The sequence below is a fragment of the Chrysochloris asiatica genome, unplaced genomic scaffold, assembly GCF_000296735.1.
Source record: "Chrysochloris asiatica unplaced genomic scaffold, ChrAsi1.0 scaffold00031, whole genome shotgun sequence".
NCBI classification, from domain to species: Eukaryota; Metazoa; Chordata; class Mammalia; order Afrosoricida; family Chrysochloridae; genus Chrysochloris; species Chrysochloris asiatica.
In genome coordinates, this window is record NW_006408549.1 from 22,404,678 (window position 1) to 22,424,089 (window position 19,412).

General features: G+C 36.0%; 1 protein-coding gene across 4 annotated transcripts in view; it reads right to left on the reverse strand.

The window, feature by feature from the left end:
• Window positions 1–19,412, reverse strand: part of RALYL (RALY RNA binding protein-like) — a 1,110,405-nt gene that overhangs the window by 343,613 nt on the left and 747,380 nt on the right. The window contains exon 1 of one of the 4 annotated variants that reach the window (XM_006859247.1): window positions 2,544–2,670. The exons of the other annotated variants lie outside the window; for them this stretch is intronic. Coding sequence (XP_006859309.1) covers window positions 2,544–2,580 — 37 coding nt within the window. The 5' untranslated portion in view covers window positions 2,581–2,670. Of the gene's footprint in view, window positions 1–2,543; window positions 2,671–19,412 lie in introns of those variants that run through there. 4 annotated transcript variants of the gene reach the window in all.

A 19,412-nucleotide genomic window follows, 5' to 3' on the forward strand; every position in this document is an offset into this window, starting at 1 on the left:
TATATATATAATGCTAATATATTAGAATACCTTAGTGTGGTATCTATCTACTTGACTCTGGCAGAATCAGTATCTGAAATATGAAGATAATTTTTAATGCCCCTCAAAAAATTCTGTATCTAATTCATAGTCATATGCATTTATGTATAGGTAAGATGAACACCGAGATGGATTCATTTTCTTTAGCATTTGTTCTATCAGAAGAAGGGAGGAGGACATTTATCTTCCAACCCCTTTCCAATCTTTACAGGGAATTATCAATAACAATCTAGATACAAATTAAGAATGAATTTCAACATCCCACATAAATTTTCAATAGTTGAGTACAATTTATACGTTCAGATGTCTCTTACAAGTGTTTTTACTCTTCCTCTCTCTGCCTTCAAACCTTTGACATAGCCACATGTACCTTTCCTATTCCTCTTGGTTTGATCCTAGAAAGAAAAGTTACATTATTTCACTACAGGATAGTATGTTAAATCTTTAAAGAATAAGGGGATTAGAAAGTTGATTTATATTCTACTTTAATATTAAAGGAAATCATAAGAACACATTCCTTCTTTCCCACAGTGAGATTTTGTTAAGTATGCAATTATTGCTTTAATTGGATTACAATTGCTTCTAGGTGAGTTTATATCTTTTACGTGATCAAAAACATACATGTAAAAGATATGATTGAAAATAGAAATTCACTGGATTTTGGTGATAGGATCATTCAGATTTTTATATATTCATTGGGTAGCCCAAAAATTGTATTACGTTTCATTTTTGCAAATATTATTAGCATCAGATAGAAATTCATTTAAGGAATTCATTTGCTTTTATTGCTAAGCTTTCCACATATTTTAATCTAATTCTATTCATGCGCTCAGATGTTCTATGTTTTATGATTAGGATATACAAACAGTTAATGCAACATCATATAGTTAACTGATCCAATCAAACATAAGACACACATTAAAATTTTTGTAACTAAACCATTCCAGCACAGCCTACTGTGTTCATGCTTGTATAATTATACATCTTTTGACTTGTCTCCTGTAATTCACAATTTCTTCCTGCTGCTTAATCGCAGACTCCAGCAAGCACATTTTAGACAGAGAGACTACAATTTTTCTGTGAATCTTTTATTTGCCCATGTACATTAAGGTGATGATTACCCACACGGAAAAAAAAAATGAGGGGGTGTACAAAAGACACAGGAGTAAAGGTGTAACATAATTTTCAAGTACATGGATAATTTAGATTCATTCTTGTAGGAGGAAATCACAAGGAAATTAATCAGCTATATATAAGTGGATTTTATACCAATCATTTTTCTAGGAAAAAAGTAGCAGTTATTGCTGTGTTTCTCAATCACAAGAATGAAATGGCATCAAAAGGAACTCATTCTTACAGAATCAAACTGGCAATCCTAGCCCTCACAGCTCTCTGGTACATCAAACTTCTCTGACTAAGAGAAATGTTAGTATTCAGGTCTTAGATGTAAATGTACAACAAACAGATGATCACGTTACAAAATATTAAATTTAAACCTTATGTTGGCATTTTGATAGAATGATAATTGCTGATAGTGTTTATGGTTTTAAAGACATTTAATAACATCTAAAGACACCATAAAGAATGATGAAAAAGTATAGACTTTGGCTGTAGAACAAGTTGTAGTTACCTGTCTAAGATGGTAAATAGAGTTGGTGACAGGTAATGCTGGGCTAACTATGTTCATATTTAGTTTAGACATAGAAAAGATAAAGTGATAGAATGGGACTTGTTACAGATAGTTGTGGTTGAAAGGTTTTTCATGAGGAGCATATTGCTTTACCATAAAACACTGTTTTACTATAAGACTCTTGGATTTTTAGCTAAATACGGATGGCATTTGGTTCTATCATCACTTCTATTATGGACTTTAGGCCAGGGTAACTGTGCTGCTGCTTTTCAGTCTGAACCAGATTCTTTAGGGTAGATTGCACATGACTCCTTTTAACCCTTTGAAATGGTGCCCGTAGCGAATATTACAAATATGCTCTAGACCAAGAAGTTTGGCAATGAATACCCTGGGAAATACTCAGTTTGTCAGTCAAAGTCAACTCTCTCTCCTCCATTCTGAACTGTTATATTTCTCCTGAGAGTTGTAATTGAAACAGAATGAATAAATAGAAGTTTTGGGCTAGCTTCCCAAACCTTTCAATAGACTTCCAGGAAAGAAAATCTATCACTCCTGAAAGAACAGAAAAGAGAACTATCCAGTGATCATGCCTGAATGAAGGATGCTGAGCTACACTGAAATCGTATTTGATCTGTTTCTCTGTTGATTTTGTAAACCTTTCCAAAGGTTTCCATAGTAACAAGTGAATTATCCCCTCTCCCTACAACATCTCTCAAGCATGTAACAGGAATAAAGATAAAGGTTAAGGTGAAAAAGCTATAGTATCTTTTCTACAACCAGGATGTATCTAAAGAAGTCATGATTAGTCTTTTAAGAAATCAAGTATGTTTTTCCCACCACAGTCATATGAAAAGTTGAGCCTGAATTTACTTACATCGCTGATGTCTGCGTTTGCTCCTGTACATGGTCATTCTGAAAAAAGCCGACTTTCTAAGAAGTGATTGCTTTGACCACGGAGACAAAGAGACGGGTTGTGCTCCTGCTTTGCAGTAAGACTGTTGCTCACTGACAGAAGGTAACCAGCAATCACACAGTGAAAGCCAGGGTAATACCATTCTCATAAAATTACAGGGGAGATGCTACAGCCTGTAACTACTCTATCTAATGCAAATCTTCTAGAGTAAACTGTGTTTCTTTCACCTCCCCACACCAATTAGTTAAGTTCTCTAATAAAATCTGCACTACTAAAGTGCTGCGCTGGAAGCAATGTTGAATTAAGAATGGATTAATACATTTTGGAAGAACAGTACAACTGAAAATCTAAATATGAAGTATAAAAACCCTTGTCTGCGATTTACAGAGAATTCAAAACTATCCTTTGGTTTCATAAATCTTTAGCTGCTCTAGAACATTTACCTTTGTATTTTATTCAGAAACTCTGCTAAATTCTTTCCTTCTTAGAGTCCCCAATGCACTTTGTATGTTCAATTATTAAAGCAATTATCACTTTTAGCTTTGTCTCTTTCTCCAAAGAGACTGAGCTTCTCTGGCATAGCAGGATGATGTGTTTTCATGTTTCTAACCCCAGGGCCTAGCATAGAACGGACACACAGAAGGTCTCAGTTAAGCTCAGTGGGTTCATAGTATGTGACAGTAATCTGTCCCCTCCTGCAAGAAGCCTTTCTTGAAGCTTCCCCCCCATTTCCTTCCCTGTCGCTTCCTCTCAGTCCTCAGCTTTCAGCATCTTGAGCATATTCTTACCGGAAAACATTTCATATTGTTGCCTCAATTGGACAGGGTAGAAGTTCTGATTTAGAATGTCTTGTATTCTACATCTTGAGAGTAATGCTTCACACCCATTTAAAATCCACAGATACTAAATCTCGTGGGTACTCTAAAGAAGTGTATGATCTCAAATGCCATTTGGGTGATAATTGTTGTTGTTAAGTGTCATAGAGTCTGTTCTGACTCATAGCGACCAAGTATAGGGTTTTCAAGGAGCGGCTGTTAAATTTGAAGTGCCAAATCCTGCATGTAAAATTCAGTTTTTTATTTAAAATACAAAGAACCCATATACTATTGAAGAATTTCTACGCAATAAGACTTCCTGGTTAAATTTTGAGTTTCATCTTTTAGTCAGGAAATAAAACTACACATTTAAAAAACCTCTTTTTTAGTGTAACAAACTCAGGCTACTTTCTAATAGCTAAATGTTGGAAATGAGGTTCAAGTCTACCCAGATACATCTTGGATAAAAGGCCTGATGATGTACTTTGTAAAAATCATCCATTGAATTCCCTGTGGAGAAGAGTTCCACACATGGGGTCATCAGGATTCAGAATCAACTCCACAGTAACTATTTACTAATAACTGGAGACATCATTGTAGGATTCTTCTAAATAGAAAGATTATTTCAGTAGAAGAATAGTTTTATATTTAATAACTATTTCATAATCACAGGTATCAAGAAAAATATTTCAACATGTTTTGATAGCAGTACTACTATTAAAGCTTGTTTGACTTTTGACTAAAAAACTGCATTATTTGGTAAGTTTCTTACTCAATGTTGCACCAGATGATAAGGAATTTGCATTTATTCAATATAAATTGGACACTCTGGAAGAACTTTCCTTGTGCTTTCTCTTGAAACTAAGTTTAAAATATTTCAGGAAAGAAAATACATACATCACCCAGACCTATATAAAATGCACCTCAGATCCCAAACTTCCCTATTGTTTAATGTTTCTCTGTTCCACTCTACACTCACCTTGTTGTTGTTGTTGTTAAGTACCGTGGAGTCGGTTCCGACTCATAGCTACCCTGCACAGGGTTTCCGAGGCTGTTACAGGAGCAGAAAGCCTTATCTTTCTCCCACGGAACAGCTGGTAGTTTCGAACTGCTGACCCTGAGGTTCGCAGCCCGATTTGTAACCACTACGCTACCAGAGCTCCTAGTCTATATACATTCCCTTGTTTTCTGCTGTCTGTGGTGATGCAAAGGAGCTCTGGTAGTATAGTGATTACAAGTCAGGTTGCTAATCTTAAGGTCAGCAGTTCAAAACTACTAGCCATTCCATGGGAGAAAGATGAGGCTTTCTACTTCTGTAAAGATTTACAGCCTTGGAAACCCTGTGCAGCTTTGGTATAAGTAGGAACTGACTCCACGGCACACCTCCACCACCACCACCACCATGGTGATGCAGGATAATGTGCTGGACTGAAAAATGGGTTGTGAACCACAAGGTTAGCAGTTTAAACCTATCAGCTCCTCCTCAAAACCCTACACAGGGTCACTATTGAGTCAGAATGGACTCAATAGGAGATAACATCAACATCTCCTCTCACAGGAGTCCTGGTTATAGGATAAGCATTGGATAGCTAACCACAAGGTGGGTGGTTCAAATCCACCAGCTACTCCTTGGAAACCACATACAGGGTCTCTATGAGTCAGAACTTACTCATCGGCACTTAACAACAACAACAAATCTCCTCTCACTAGAACATACACTTCCCAAGGAAAGCACTTAGTTTTCTTCAGAGTTTTATGTCTAGAGGTCAGATCACTGCTTGGCGTAAAGCAGGCTCTCTACTGGTATTTGCTGAATGTATGACTTATTATAAACATATTTAAATTGTAAAGATAATGCAATCACATTTTTTTTTTCAATAAAATCAGACAGTTTCCAAATTGTTGTTGTTAAGTGTCGTTGAGTTGGTTCTGACTCAGCCACCCTGTATAGGGTTTCCGATGAGCCAACCTTATGGTTAGTAGTCCAATGCTTTCCTACTGTACCTCACCAGGAGGGCTGTTGCTGTTGCTATTAGTTGCTGTCAAGGTGGCTCCCACTCATGTTGGTTGGTCCTGTGTCATCTTTATGATTGTTGATAGGATTGTGACCATTGCTGTGACTATTATGTCCATACCTCTCAACCTAGAGAGCTTCTCTTCCAACATTAGATCAGGTAATAATCTGCTGTGATTCACAGGATTGTCACTGGCTAACTTTTAGAAATCAATCTCCAGGTCTTCCTTCTTAGTCTGTCTTGGTCTGGAAGCTTCCCTGAAACCTGTCCACCATGGATGACCCTACTGGTGTTTGAAATACTGAAGGCATAGCTTCCAGTATCAAAGCAACACACAAATCATCACAAGGCTATAATATGTGAAAGTGTCTAGGAAAATGCCTGACAGTTAAATAAAATAACTCAAATTCCAAAAGTCCTAAGTTGACAGACGGTGGACTATATTTACTTTCTAACTTTAAGCAGAAACTTGACATCTATATTTTGGTCCCAAGGTTAATTTGAATGAGTTAACTAATTTGGATGAAATTGCATATAACCAGGGGTCTGAAGATATATTTTGAATTTACTGAAATAAAATCCCACCCAATAAGCAATGTCTCCTTTATAAAAGTTATTTGTGACTTACTTGGACACCCATGCCATAAGATCAACAAAGTATAAAGATTGCTATAACCTAACAAAATTAAAGCAGAGATTGTCTGACACATATGGTATATATTTATGATATGAATACAAATGATGTTGATGATTATTAGGCAGAAACAGCCTACCAACATAATGACACAAATGATACTAATTTTGGCATTATTACGTAGTACAATCAAATTTGTAATTTTTCTCTTTTTACATTGTCAGTTCCCCATTATCTATAATTAACATCAATCTGAGAAATTTTGGAAAGGCTATGCACATTTAATTAGCTTCAGTCATATATATAACAACTCCTCCACACACATAACTGATTGTCACAAATATACAGATATACATTAAAATAAATATCCTGATTTGTACTTATTTTTTACATCATTTTACCCTTCCAACCTTGTTGTTGTTAATTGCCCTCAAGCAGGTTCTGATTCATAGCGACATTGTGTAGGGTTTCTGAGGAGCAGCTGGGGAGTTTGAAATGCTGACCTTGTGGTTTGCAGTCCAGTGCTGATCCCACAGCACTACACCAGAAGTCCAGATATGAATTTTGTAGGCTCCAACTAGAGATTTTCATCTTATGATTCCTGTGCTACTTATTTTCTCACCTCAGGACAAACAGCATCCACACTTGAATTTTATCTCTGAACCTAGTGGCTCGAATCCTGGAGGATTTTAGGGACCGACATTGGTGGCCTCGCATATTCCTGGTGCATAAAGAGTGATTTTATGAACATCAGGCTGCAGTGCAAGTAGGAAGGTGAGAGAAAGAAGGGACAGATTCTGAAGGAGACAAAAGGGTCTTGGTAAATGCAGCCTAGGAAATGTCATTCAGAAGAATGGGGGACTAGAAATATTCAACATGTTAATTAAAAAAAAAAAATAAATCTCTGTATGTCTTTTCAAAAGATGAAAAGTATTTCCTCAAGGTCATCTGGAATTTTCATGAGAGAGGTTTCTAGTATACCTTGTTTTAAACATAATATAATTTTTAAATGCATATTTTAAGAAGCTGGTAGGCTAAAAGATGAATGACAAGGGATTTTAAAAAAAAAGGCATTTAAAGAGAGGCAGCAGCAGTTCTCATGTAGTGGTATTGTATAAGCACTGAACTGTAAGGTTGGTTTGAACTACAAGGTCGGCAATTCAAATTCACTAGTTGCTCCTCAGAAAACCTATACAGGTTTCTATGAGTCAGAACCGACTAGATGACACTTAACAACAACAGCAGCAGGAGCAGAAACCCCACTCCACTACTGTCTACCTTCTTCAGAAATTCTCAACAGGCTAAAGCTGTTGTGTCTTCAAAATCAATGATATGCCTATAATGTTAAATGCCTAAAGAAAACTCACTCATGGGGGGGGGGGCAGAAATCTCTCTATTCAGTCACTACAATCTAGTGCTCTTTAATGGAACACAATTTTTATTCACATAAAAAATATAAATCCAATGAGTGTTGATAAATTGGAATGGATGAGTTCTCATCTAAAATCAAACAATTATATCCATGTCTTTGCTTAATTTTGCTGGAAGGACCCTGTTAGAAATTAAAATGCCTGGCAAAGGAGTAGGAGAAGTAAGAGAATACTTACTTTTACAATAAAAGAGTAACAAATAGAAAGAAAGAGAGAGAATAAGCTAGAGAAAGAGAAAAGAAGAGAGAGAATGAATTATTATGTGTTGAGAACTGCGCAAGATATACATCAATCCCACATAATCATCATGGAATTCTTTAACTTAGATATAAATTGTATTGAGAAAATTTTATTAGGAACTATACCAACATGACATTAGAGCTGAATAAAGGAGGGATGAGCTTGGTAACTGTTAGAGAAAACTATCAGTTACGGTCCACTAATGTGTCACACTAGTCACACAGAAATCAAAGAAATCATATTTGTTGGAAATTATCACAGGAAGAGAATAGTGTGTAGTTAAATAAGAGCTAACATTCAGTAAGAGCTAATAGTAATCACTCATTAGGTGATGGAGATATTGCTAACCCAAAGGTTGAGGTTGAGTCTAACCAGAGACATTTTGGAAGAAAAGCATGGTGATCTAGATCCAAAATTTCAGTCATTGGAAACCCTGTGGAGCCCACTTCTAGTCTGACACACACAAGGGTCCATGAATTTCAAGATTTTTTCATTTGATTCATTAGGTGCTAGACTCTCTTTTAAGAGTCTTATAGGCATTATCTCATTGAATACTGAAAACAATCCTGATAGAGACATCTTTGTAATTGTCCTTATTTTATGTTCAAGTAAAAGACGCTTTGAAGTTTGATCCTAATGAAAGTCTTTCACTCATCAGTCAGTTTGTCATAAAGTTGTGGCTTCATGTTGCTGTGATGTTGGAAGCTATGCTATAGGTATTTTGAATGCCATCAGTTTCTCCCATGGTGAACCTATACAGGTTCATCTGAACGTGCAAACTTAGACTAGGAAGAGGGAAAGTCGGACTAATTCCGAATGTTTGTTGTTGGTAGGTGCCACCCAGTTAGTACCAACTCACAGTGACCTTATGCACAACAGAATGAAACATTGCCCAGTCCTGCACCAACCTCTCACAATCGTTGCTACGCATGAGGCCATTGCTGCTGCCACTGTACCTATTTATCTCATTTGAGGTCTTCCTATTTTTCTCCACTTTACTAAGCATGATATGCTTTTCCAGGGACTGGTCCCCTCTGATGATATGTCTGAAGTATGAGTGATGAAGTCTAGCCATTCTAGCTTCTAAGGAGCATTCTGACTGTACTTCTTCCAACACAGATTAGTTTATTCTTTTGGTGTTGGTGGTACTTTTAATGTTCTCCTTCAACACCCCAACACCCTAACTCAAATGTATCAATTCTTCTTGTGGTCTTCTTTATTCACTGACCAATTTTTACACACATATGAGGTTATTAAAAATACCATGGCTTGGGTCAGGCACCCTAGTTTGCTGACATATTTGATCTAAAACACTTAAAAAATGTCTTGTGTTGTAGATTTGCCTAATGCGATACATCCTTTGATTTCTTGACTGCTGCTTTCATGAATGTTGATGGTTGATTCAGGCAAAATGAAGTCTTCGACAACTTCAATGTTTTCTCCATTTATATGGATGTTATTTAATGGTCCAGTGGTAAGGATTTTTGTTTTCTTTATATCCAGGTGTAAAGCATACCAAATGCTTTGATCTTCAGATCAGTAAGTATTTTAAGTACTCTTCACTTTCAGCAAGCAACGTTCGTTGTGTTATCTACATATTATAGGTTGTTTATGAGTCTTCCTCAAATCCTGATGCCACATTCTTATTTATATAATTCAGCTTCTAGGATAACTTGTTCAACATACAGATTGAATGAGTATGGTGAAATAATCAAACCTTTTCTAATTTTAAACCATTAAGTTATCTCTTATTCTGTTAACAAAAACTGCCTCTTGATCTATGTACACGTTCCTCATGAGAATAACAAACTATTCTGGAATACTCATTTTCAGAAAAGTTGTGTGTATCATGACAAGTTATGGACAACATTAAGGAGAATGAACATTCTAGAGCATTTATTTGTGCTCATGAAGAACCTGTACAAAGAACAAGAGGCAGTCATTCGATGGAACAAGGGAACATTGAATGGCTTAAAATCAAGAAAGGTGTGTCCCAGGGTTATATTCTTTTACCATACTTATTCAATCTGTTTGCTGAGGTAATAATCTGAGAAGGTGGATTATATGAAGAAGAATGTGGTACCTGAATTGGAAGAACAATAAATAACAATCTGTAATGTGCAGATAATACAACTTGGCTTGCTGAAAGTGAAGAGAACTTAAAATGCTTACTAATGAAGATCAAAGACCACAGCCATTGGTATGGGTTGCACCTCAATGTAAAGAAAACAAAAATCTTCATCACTGGACCAAAAAATAGCATCAAGATAAATAGAGAAAAGAGTGAAGTTATCAAAGACTTCATTTTGCTTGCACCTACTGTCAACAGTCATGAAAGAAGCAGTCAAGAAATCAAATGATATATTGCATTTGGAAATTTTGCTATATAAGACCCCTTTAAATTGTTCAAGTGCAAAGATGTCAGTTTGAGGACTAAGGTGTACCTGAACCACGACCTGGTATTTTCTATAGCCTCATATGCATGTTGAACAGTGACTAAGGAAGTCCTTAAATTAATTGAAACATTTGAGTTATGGTATTGAAGAAGAATATTAAAAGCACCACAGCTGCCAGAAGAAGAAACAAATCTGTGTTGGAAGAAGTACAACCGGAATGCTCCTTAGAAGCCATGATGGCCAGCGTTCATCTCTCATACATAGGACAGATTATCAGGAGGTACCAGTTCCTTGAGAAGGACATCACAATTGATAAAGTGGAAGGTTAATGACAGAGAGGGAGAGTCCCAACATGATAGACTGGCACAGTGGCAGCAGCAGTGGGCTCAAACATAGCAATGATTGTGAGGTTACCACATGACTGGGCAGTGTTTTCTTCTGTTGTACATAAAGTAGCTATGAGTTAGAACCAACCCCAGGACATCTAATGACGGACAAAAACAGTTTCCCAGAGAACAAGGGCTAGTGAACTGTGTTGAATGTGGCTGATCTTTTTCCAAAGCCAGTGCACAATACTGTTCAAAGTAATAGTGGTTAGGAAAAGAAATGAGACTTCAAAGGGACATGTGTTGATAACATTGGTGCTAACCTGCCTTCCGATAGGGGTGAATGCAATCAACTACAGGGCTTATGGCTTGCTGGCTGGGCATTCACATTTGGAAATAGATCTGATTTGTTTGGAAAAATGGCAGTTGTGCTTCCCTATCATATACACGCCACCTCATCCTCTAACTCCCCAACATCACGACCTCATCCTCTCCATCAAATAGAAAATTAAATGAATATCTAAAGACTATCAGTAGTAACAAAATATTACCCCTTCCAGAATTCTGATAACCTTATCTGGCTTTAAATTTGAACATAAGTTGGTTTTTATAAAACTTCTAAGACTTTAATCAAATACAGCATGTAGAGTGTATAGAAATGTTGAACTTGAGTTGCATGATTAACTTCTATTTTAGAGAATTATTAGATAACAAAATATTAAAGCTGGAACAGTGTTTTAAAGTTGTGTTCCTCAAATACTTTTTCTTACAGATGTTTGCTATACAACAGGCAGCTTTTACAAGTTTGCAAAGAAACAGAGGAGAATAACCTTAGGCAACCTGCACCAAGGACTTCCATTACAGATTTAGATCCAGGATTCCCTATAGTTAATCCCAACACTATCTCTAAAATGATTTTTTTAAGTGATACTACTGATAGCATGTTTGTTTGTTGTTGTTGTTTCAGATTTGGACAGAAAGTTACCCACAGTTAACCTTTCTTTTATATTTTTCTTATCTCTCAACACCAAAATGTACATTGTGGACTTTCACTTACCCTTCCCTCTGCATTAAGTCAGTTGTCCCTGGGCTATTTTTCTCATTTCCTCTCCAAATACAAACTTTTCCTTCTTTATTAAAATATCTCCAACTAGTGCAATTACTATAATTTGACATCAGTCTCTCCTCAGCTTCTTTTAGTGATAACTATCAAGAAATTTTCAGTCCAGAAAAATCACCAATCCATCGTTTTAACCATATAAACCATATCTAAAGCTTTCATGCATATCTATATTAAGTGATTTTCTCTTGTGTAAATGCTTCTGAAACTGGAACTTCAGCCCTTTGCCCAAAGTAAGCTGCTCACCTGACAGTGGATAATCTAAAAATAGTTAAAATATTCAATGATTATCATATTTTTTTAAACAAAAATAAAGTTCTTACATTTTCAGGTAGCACCTCATTTTACTAACGAAGTTTTCTTTGTTCATTTAGGAATAAAAGGAAACCTAAAACTTCTTAAAGTTGATCGAAGTTTTCATTTATGATATTGATTCAAATTAGAGAAAATAATAATTTCCAGAATGAAACATCTTTCTTTGTACTTGCGTGTTCTTGTCAGTGAAATGAGCAAATAAGTCAGTTCTATTTTCTGCAGTTATGTTTACTGAATTTTCTTAGGTATCTTGAAGAGATTTTTTTACGTGTTTTTTTTTTTTTTTTGAGAAAAACCTATAATTGGATTTTATTATTAATTCCTTCCTCATTTCTTTGTACTTTCTCCTTTTTTAATGCTTGAATATCAAAGGAGTCTTTGAAACCATTAAGGTTTTGAAATATTTAACACAAGTATTAAATACAGTTAATATAGTTCTCCTTTCTAACTTCCATAAGAATTGATTTTATTTTCACTAAATCTCCTCCATGGAAATTGGGTTTGAGCATTCTCTGTTTAAATGCTTCCCTTTGCTTTGTATGGTTTCATTTCGATCTTATCTGAGTTTCTGCTGTCTTTTCTTTTAGCTTAAATTTGATTGTTAAAATTTGTTTTTTCTTCTTAGCTGTCTTATCTTCTCATTTATGTTTGTATAAATTTGCATTGTATCTAGGAAAATGGATTTCTCCCCCATTTTAAAAAAATCACATCCTTTGGCTGCATCCAATTGTTTAGTAGTTAAAGAGGCTCTGTAGGGGAAGCACCGGACTTTGAGCCACAAAGTCAGTGTTTTGGTCCACCCGTTTATCCACAGGGGAAAGATAAAGCTTTCTGCTTCTTCCAAGGTTATCAGCTTCAGAAACCTTATAGGGGTCACTATGAGTCAGAACTGACTTGACACCAACAGTAACAAAACAGGTGGAATTAAAAAAGACTAGATTATATGTAATTAAAGTAAGCTTGAATTTCCTAGAGATCATAATTAAAAGTTTGAAGGCCATTATTTATGGCTGTGTGCACAGTTTATCTCCCCTCAACATTTTTCAACAAATACTAGTTATTCAGAATCCTAGTGTGGCACTGTAGGATAAGGATCTACACTGGACCGCAGGGTTGGTCTGAACCATAAGGTTGGTGGTTTAAATTCACCAGCTGCTCCTCAGATACTAGGTGCTTCTTTAATCACATGTATAAGGAAATGTTGTTATTGTAAGTTATGTTCCAGTCAATACTCATGGAGACCCATGTGTGCACAGAGCTATTTTATAGGGTTTTTAAGGTTGTGACCTTTAGGAACATTGTTGTTGTTGTTATGTTGTTAAGTGCCGTCGAGTCGGTTTCGACCCATAGCGACCCTGAATAGGGTTTCCGAGGCTGTAAATCTTTACGGGAGCAGATCGCCTCATCTTTCTCCCGCGGAGCAGCTGGTAGTTTCGAACTGCTGACCTTCCGGTTCGCAGCCCGATTCGTAACCACTACACTACCAGGCACATTAAAAGGTACTATCATTGGTAACAACTTCCCTCATAGATATATGAACACATAACATAGCTTATTGGAAGTCAGCATGATGTGGGTGAATTGTTGTATCATTATTATTCCGGGGGAACATTTATGAAGAACACATCCCCAGAAGCTCACGACTCTGACTCTGGGATAATATCTCCACTGTGTTCTGAGTTAAAGGGATAGTACTGGAAGACAATGGTGAGAAATGGTTGAATGGTGAGAACCTGAGAAGTCACATTATTTCCCCTGATTTATGAAAATTATGTGTAATTTTAAGTAATAACTCCTCTATCAGTCATCTAGCTAGCTAGTCATCATCTTTCTTAAAAGTCATTTGAGTTATTAGTTGTAGAGGTACACCTATTAGTGCAATGTTCTGGGGTGTTAGAAGATGACTCGGACTTCAGTCGGTGGCCTGAAGCTGGAGAAGATTCCTTAACAATGAAGACTTAACAATGGTAGTGACCAGTAGGTGGCCAGTCAATTTTGAACAACCCTCAAAAGATTTCTTAGGCTGTAATCTTTAAGGGAATAGAAGATGACTCGGACTTCAGTCAGTGGCCTGAAGCTGGAGAAGATTCCTTAACAAAGAAGACTTAACAATGGTAGTGACCAGTAGGTGGCCAGTCAATTTTGAACAACCCTCAAAAGATTTCTTAGGCTGTAATCTTTAAGGGAATAGATCATTATTCTTTTCCCACTGAACAGTACGATGGGTTAGAAGTGGCAACCAAGATCTCCATATAGAAGTAAAGTGCTAGGTGACCTGATGGCAAAAAGAACTGATTTCTGTCGGTCGGTCTCTTTTTCTGGCTGACTCAGTCTACTTTTTCCATTAAACTTGTTCTGAATGTTTTGGACTCTATTCTTTCCTTTTTTTAAAAATTTTTTTTCCTTTTCTTTGTTATTTTATTGAAATAAAATTCTACTTTCTTATATATATGAGTATGAGTATAGGTCAAGTCATCTCAAATTCTTAATAGTATGCGACAGAGAATAAAAAATTACTCTAATAATGCCGAGCAACAGGATTTAGTATTATACAGCATGATACCTTGGATTTTCTGGTTTAAAGTTTTAACCTTATTATGATTGGGACCTTATATTATAATTTTGCATCATCACCCCTAGAGTCCATCAACATTAGCTTCATAATGTAAGCAATACATTAAAAATATATGTTGTTGTTAGATGCAGGATAGTCGATTCCAACTCATAGTGACCCTATGTGCAACAGAACAAAACACTGCCAGGCCCTGCACCTTGGGAGTCTTCATGTTTTTCACTGACTTTCCATATTCTTCTTTATATCGTTCAGTGTATCAGATTATTTGTTTAGCAAAAGGACTGAATAAGTATGGTAAAAGAATATAACCCTGGCACGCACACTTCCTGATTTTAAATCAAGCAGTATCCCCTTGCTTTGTTTGAATGACTGGCTCTTGTTCTATGTATAGATTCCTCATGAGCACAATTAAGTATTCTGAAAAACCCATTTTTCTGAAAGTTATTCATAGCTTGTCATGACCCACATAGTTGAAAATCTTTGCAAAGTCAATAAAGCACAGGTAGACATCTGTATGGTATTCTCTGCTTTCAGCCAAGATCTATCTGACATAAACAATGATATTCCACATTCCATGTCCTTGTTTGAATTGGATTAAACCTCTGGAAGTTCCCTGTCAATGTATTGTTGTAGCCATTTTTTAATTATCTTGAGAAAAGTTTTACTTGTATGTAGTATTAATGATATTCTCTGACAATTTCCACATTCCATTGGGTCACCACTCTTTGGAACAGGCACAAACATGAATCTCTTCCAATAGGTAGCTGTCTTCCACATTTTTTTGCATAGATGAATGAGTGCTTCCAGTACTACATTAGTATGTTGAAAGATTTCAATTGTATCCCATCAATTCATGGATCCTTGTTCTTTGCTAATGCTTTCAGTCTACCTTGGACTTTTTTCAATACCATTAGCTCTTGATTACATGGTATATCTTGAAATGGTTGAACATAACTTTTTGGTACTGTGACTCTGTGTATTCCTTCCATTTTCTTTTGATGATTTCTGCATCATACGATATTTTGACCATATTGTTACTGTTGTTGTTAAGTGCTGTTGAGTCAATTCTAACTCATAATGACCCTGTATAGGATTTCCAAGTAGCAACTGGTGGCTTTGAACTGATGACCTTGTGTTTTGAAGTCCAATACTGATCCTACAGTGCCATACCAAGGTTCCATTTTGTTCATAGAATCCTTCAATATTTCAATAAAAGTCTTGAAATTTTTCTTCAGTTCTTTCTGCTTAAGACATTCTAAGAATTTTCTTCGCTTTTAGTTTTCCAATTCCAGGTCTTTACACATTTCATTATAATATTTGACTTTGTCTTTTAGAGCTTCCCTTTGCAATTTTCTGTTGAGACCTCCTCAGGTCTCCCACTTATTTTAGCATCTCTACTTTGGAGAGTACATTTCAGAGTCTCTTCTGACATTCATTTTCATTTCTTTCTTTCTTTCTTGTCTTTTTAGACCTTTTGCTTTTTTCATGTATGATATTCTTAATGTCATCCCACAACTCTTCTGGTCTTAGGTCACTAGTGTCTAATGCATCAAATCTGTTCTTGAAATGATCTCTAAATTTACGTGTGATCTACTCATTGTCATATTTTGGCTTTCATGGATTTATTTTTTCAGCTTCCAACTGAACTTGAATATGAGCAGTTGATGGTCTATTCCACAGTCTGCTCCCAGCCTTGTTTGTATTTTTCCACTGTTTCTTCCCACAGATATATAGTCCATTTGATTCCTGTGTACCCCATCTCTTAAGGTACATGTAACCTTTTATGTTGCTTCATAAAGGTATTTGCAATGAATAAGTCATTGGTCTTGCAAATTCTATCAGGAAGAGTAGGCATGAGACACCAGCAAGATGGCAGACTACGCAGACACACTACAAAGATCCTCTACAAAACGATACAAGAAACCAATGAAACAGACACAGATGAAAATTCTGGAACCCTGAACTTTAGAGGATAGGTTAGAGAAGTGGACTGAGTGCTTGCTGGGAGAAAAATCAGAGCAGGGACACTGAGAAAGGGAGACTGACTGGTAAACATCTGGTTAGATTAGGCACAATGATCTTGAGTTTTTGTGAAGAGCTTTGGCAATAGAAGATGACCTTGCCGAGCAGATTCACATAGGTGATGGAAAAGGGATATTCATCTTTTCTTCCACATTTCCCTGGTGACCAGTGGTGTGGCCAGCTGTCACCCACATTCACCGCTAGTGCAGATCCTGCATTCTGGGAGTTTAGAGTCACATGGTTTGGACTCATGCCAGTGTGAGGTGAGGATGGCTGTGCTGCTTTGGTATACCACTTTGGGGCTTGGATTCAGGTGAGCTGAAGAACCTGAAGAGACAGCAGACCAGCATTTAACCATTCATGCTGCTCCAGCTGACCTGTGGTCCTTCATCAAGGGACTCCATGAACTACTTTTGGACTGAGTGCCCTGAACATAAATAACACCGTGACTGATAAGAACGCATTTTAGGGTCAAGAACTCTGCTGTCACATCCCTCGTACACTTCACCTTGACAGCTCCTTGACTTGCAGGAGTCACCCTGAGTTTTCCCTTCTCTGGGTCTAACTGCTGCACTGACATTTTGTTTTTGTTCTGGGGTTTAAAATTTTTTCCTTTTGTTGTTTCATTGTTTTGTTGTTGTTTTTGTTTTTATTGTTTATTCTTTCTCCTCTTCCTTCTTCTCTTTCCATACCCTTGAATTTTATCTTTTCTATTTCTGCTTTTGTTTTCCTCCTTTTCTTTCCTTTCCCATTTCCCCTCTTACCCCCCACCCCCTGATCTTTTGTTATTGTTCTCTATTCTTTCTCTTTTCCTTTTCCCTCTCCTTGGTTTTTCTAAGTGTCTCTTCTCTCTTTTTTTTAATTTCTTCCTTTTATTTCCTCTCTTACTTTTCTCTTCTGTATCTCCATTTTCATGTCCCTCTATTCTCTTTCTAGGTATTCTTAAGAGGTTTTTTTTTAATTATTATTTTTTATTTTTTCTGTTTACTTTTTCTCTTACTCTTTTCTTCTATAGCTTCATTTTCCTGTTGTTGTTGTTTTTGTCTTTATAGTTATTATATTCTTTTTTTCTGATTGCTCCCTGATTTTATTTCTTTTTCCTCTGTATTATTTTCTCTTTAAACTTTTGTTTCCTTATTTGTTTATTCTGTTTTGTTTTCCTGTGCATGTGTGTGGTAGAGGTTTTCTCTTTCCCACCTGACAGGTGATAGAAAATCTGCCCATACATCCCAGCCACAACAATACCCTCAGAAGTTCCACCCACTGGACAAGACCCAATACTAGTGCCTATATCATCTGATCAAAGATAGATAGCATCCAAAACCAGTCAAGCCCTAAGCTGAGGTGCATGAATGGCAAATGATAACAGTATACATGCTTCTGTCCTGTAACTACAACTATAGGAGATAGTTGGTGAAATCCTAAGAACAGTAAACATACAATCATCAACTGAATACAAACATGACAATTCCACAATGCCCCAGAGATAACAAATGATTTTATCTCACACAAACAAATGAGATGATAGTTCATAAAAATGAGCAAGATGCAGAACTAGAAGACATTTCTGAGGAGGAAAAGGTAATAGAACTAATTGAAAAAGAATTAAAAACACTGACATTAAGGTACCGTCACAGGAATGACAGAAAGATATAGGAAAGCAAGGAGAACACAGAAAAATACTTTAGAAGAATTCAAGAAAACATTATAAGAGATAAACAGACAAAACAAATGCAAATATTAAAACAATGATTAGAAATCCAGAAGATTAATACTAAGATGTCAAAAAATTGACAATTCATTGAAAGGGCTAAGGAATAGATTTGAAGCAACGGAAGCACAAATTAGTGAGCTTGAAGATAAATCTCTCAATACTAGTGTACTAGAAGACCAAAAAGAAAAAGTGTTAAAAAAATCTGAAGAAATCCAAAGAGTTATCTGAGACACCATGAAGTGGAACAACTTATGGGTAATTAGAATTCCACAACAGGAAGAGATAATTAAAATTACAGAAATAACTGTCAAGGAATGGTTAGAAGAAAGCTTTCCTCACATCATAAAAGATGAGAAGACAAGCATACAAGAAGCTGAATGAACACCAAACCGAATAGATTTCAAAAGAAAATCACCAAGACTTATCACAATCAATCTTTCCAAAACCAAAGAATCCTGATAACAGCTCAGGAAAAATGAAAAGTAACTTACAAAGAGAACCAATAAGACTAAACTCTGATTTCTCAGCAGAAACCAGGCAGATAAGAAAGCAGTGGGGTAGTATATACAAAATTATGAAAAAAACAATTGTTGACCAGGAATCATATGCCCTGCAAAGCTGTTCCTCAAATATGAACGTGAAATTAGGGAATTTCCTGATACATAGAAATTAAAGGAATTTGTAATTACCAGACCAACATTACAAAAAATGTTAAAAGCTGTTCTTTGGACTGTGAACCAAGAACAGCAGTCAACAAACTGATATTATTACCATATATGACGTCACTGGCCAGAAATCAATCTAGATATAGAAGCAGTTAAAGTAAAACAAATCCACAAGATTGATAATAGGGAACCAGAGTTATCAATTTATAATTAAATCAACTACAAAGCAAGAAGTGGGAATAGTATATCTACTGATCTTCCAAATAACAAGGATGTCAAGTAGATTTCAAGACAAAACAAACTTTTAAATAATGGGAAAAAAGTAATAAATTACAGGTTAAGCTCGAAGAAAATTAATACACCTGCACATCAAAATTTTAAAAAGAGGAAAACTGAAAGATTTAGTAAAATTAACACATGTTATTTGTTATGAAATTTAAAGGAAAACCCACAAACAAAATGAACTTACAGCAAAATATTACATGGAAAAAAGAAATACCAACAGCACCACAAAAAAAGCAGAGCAAAATGGCGCAATCAATTCATGTTGTTGTTAGTTGCCG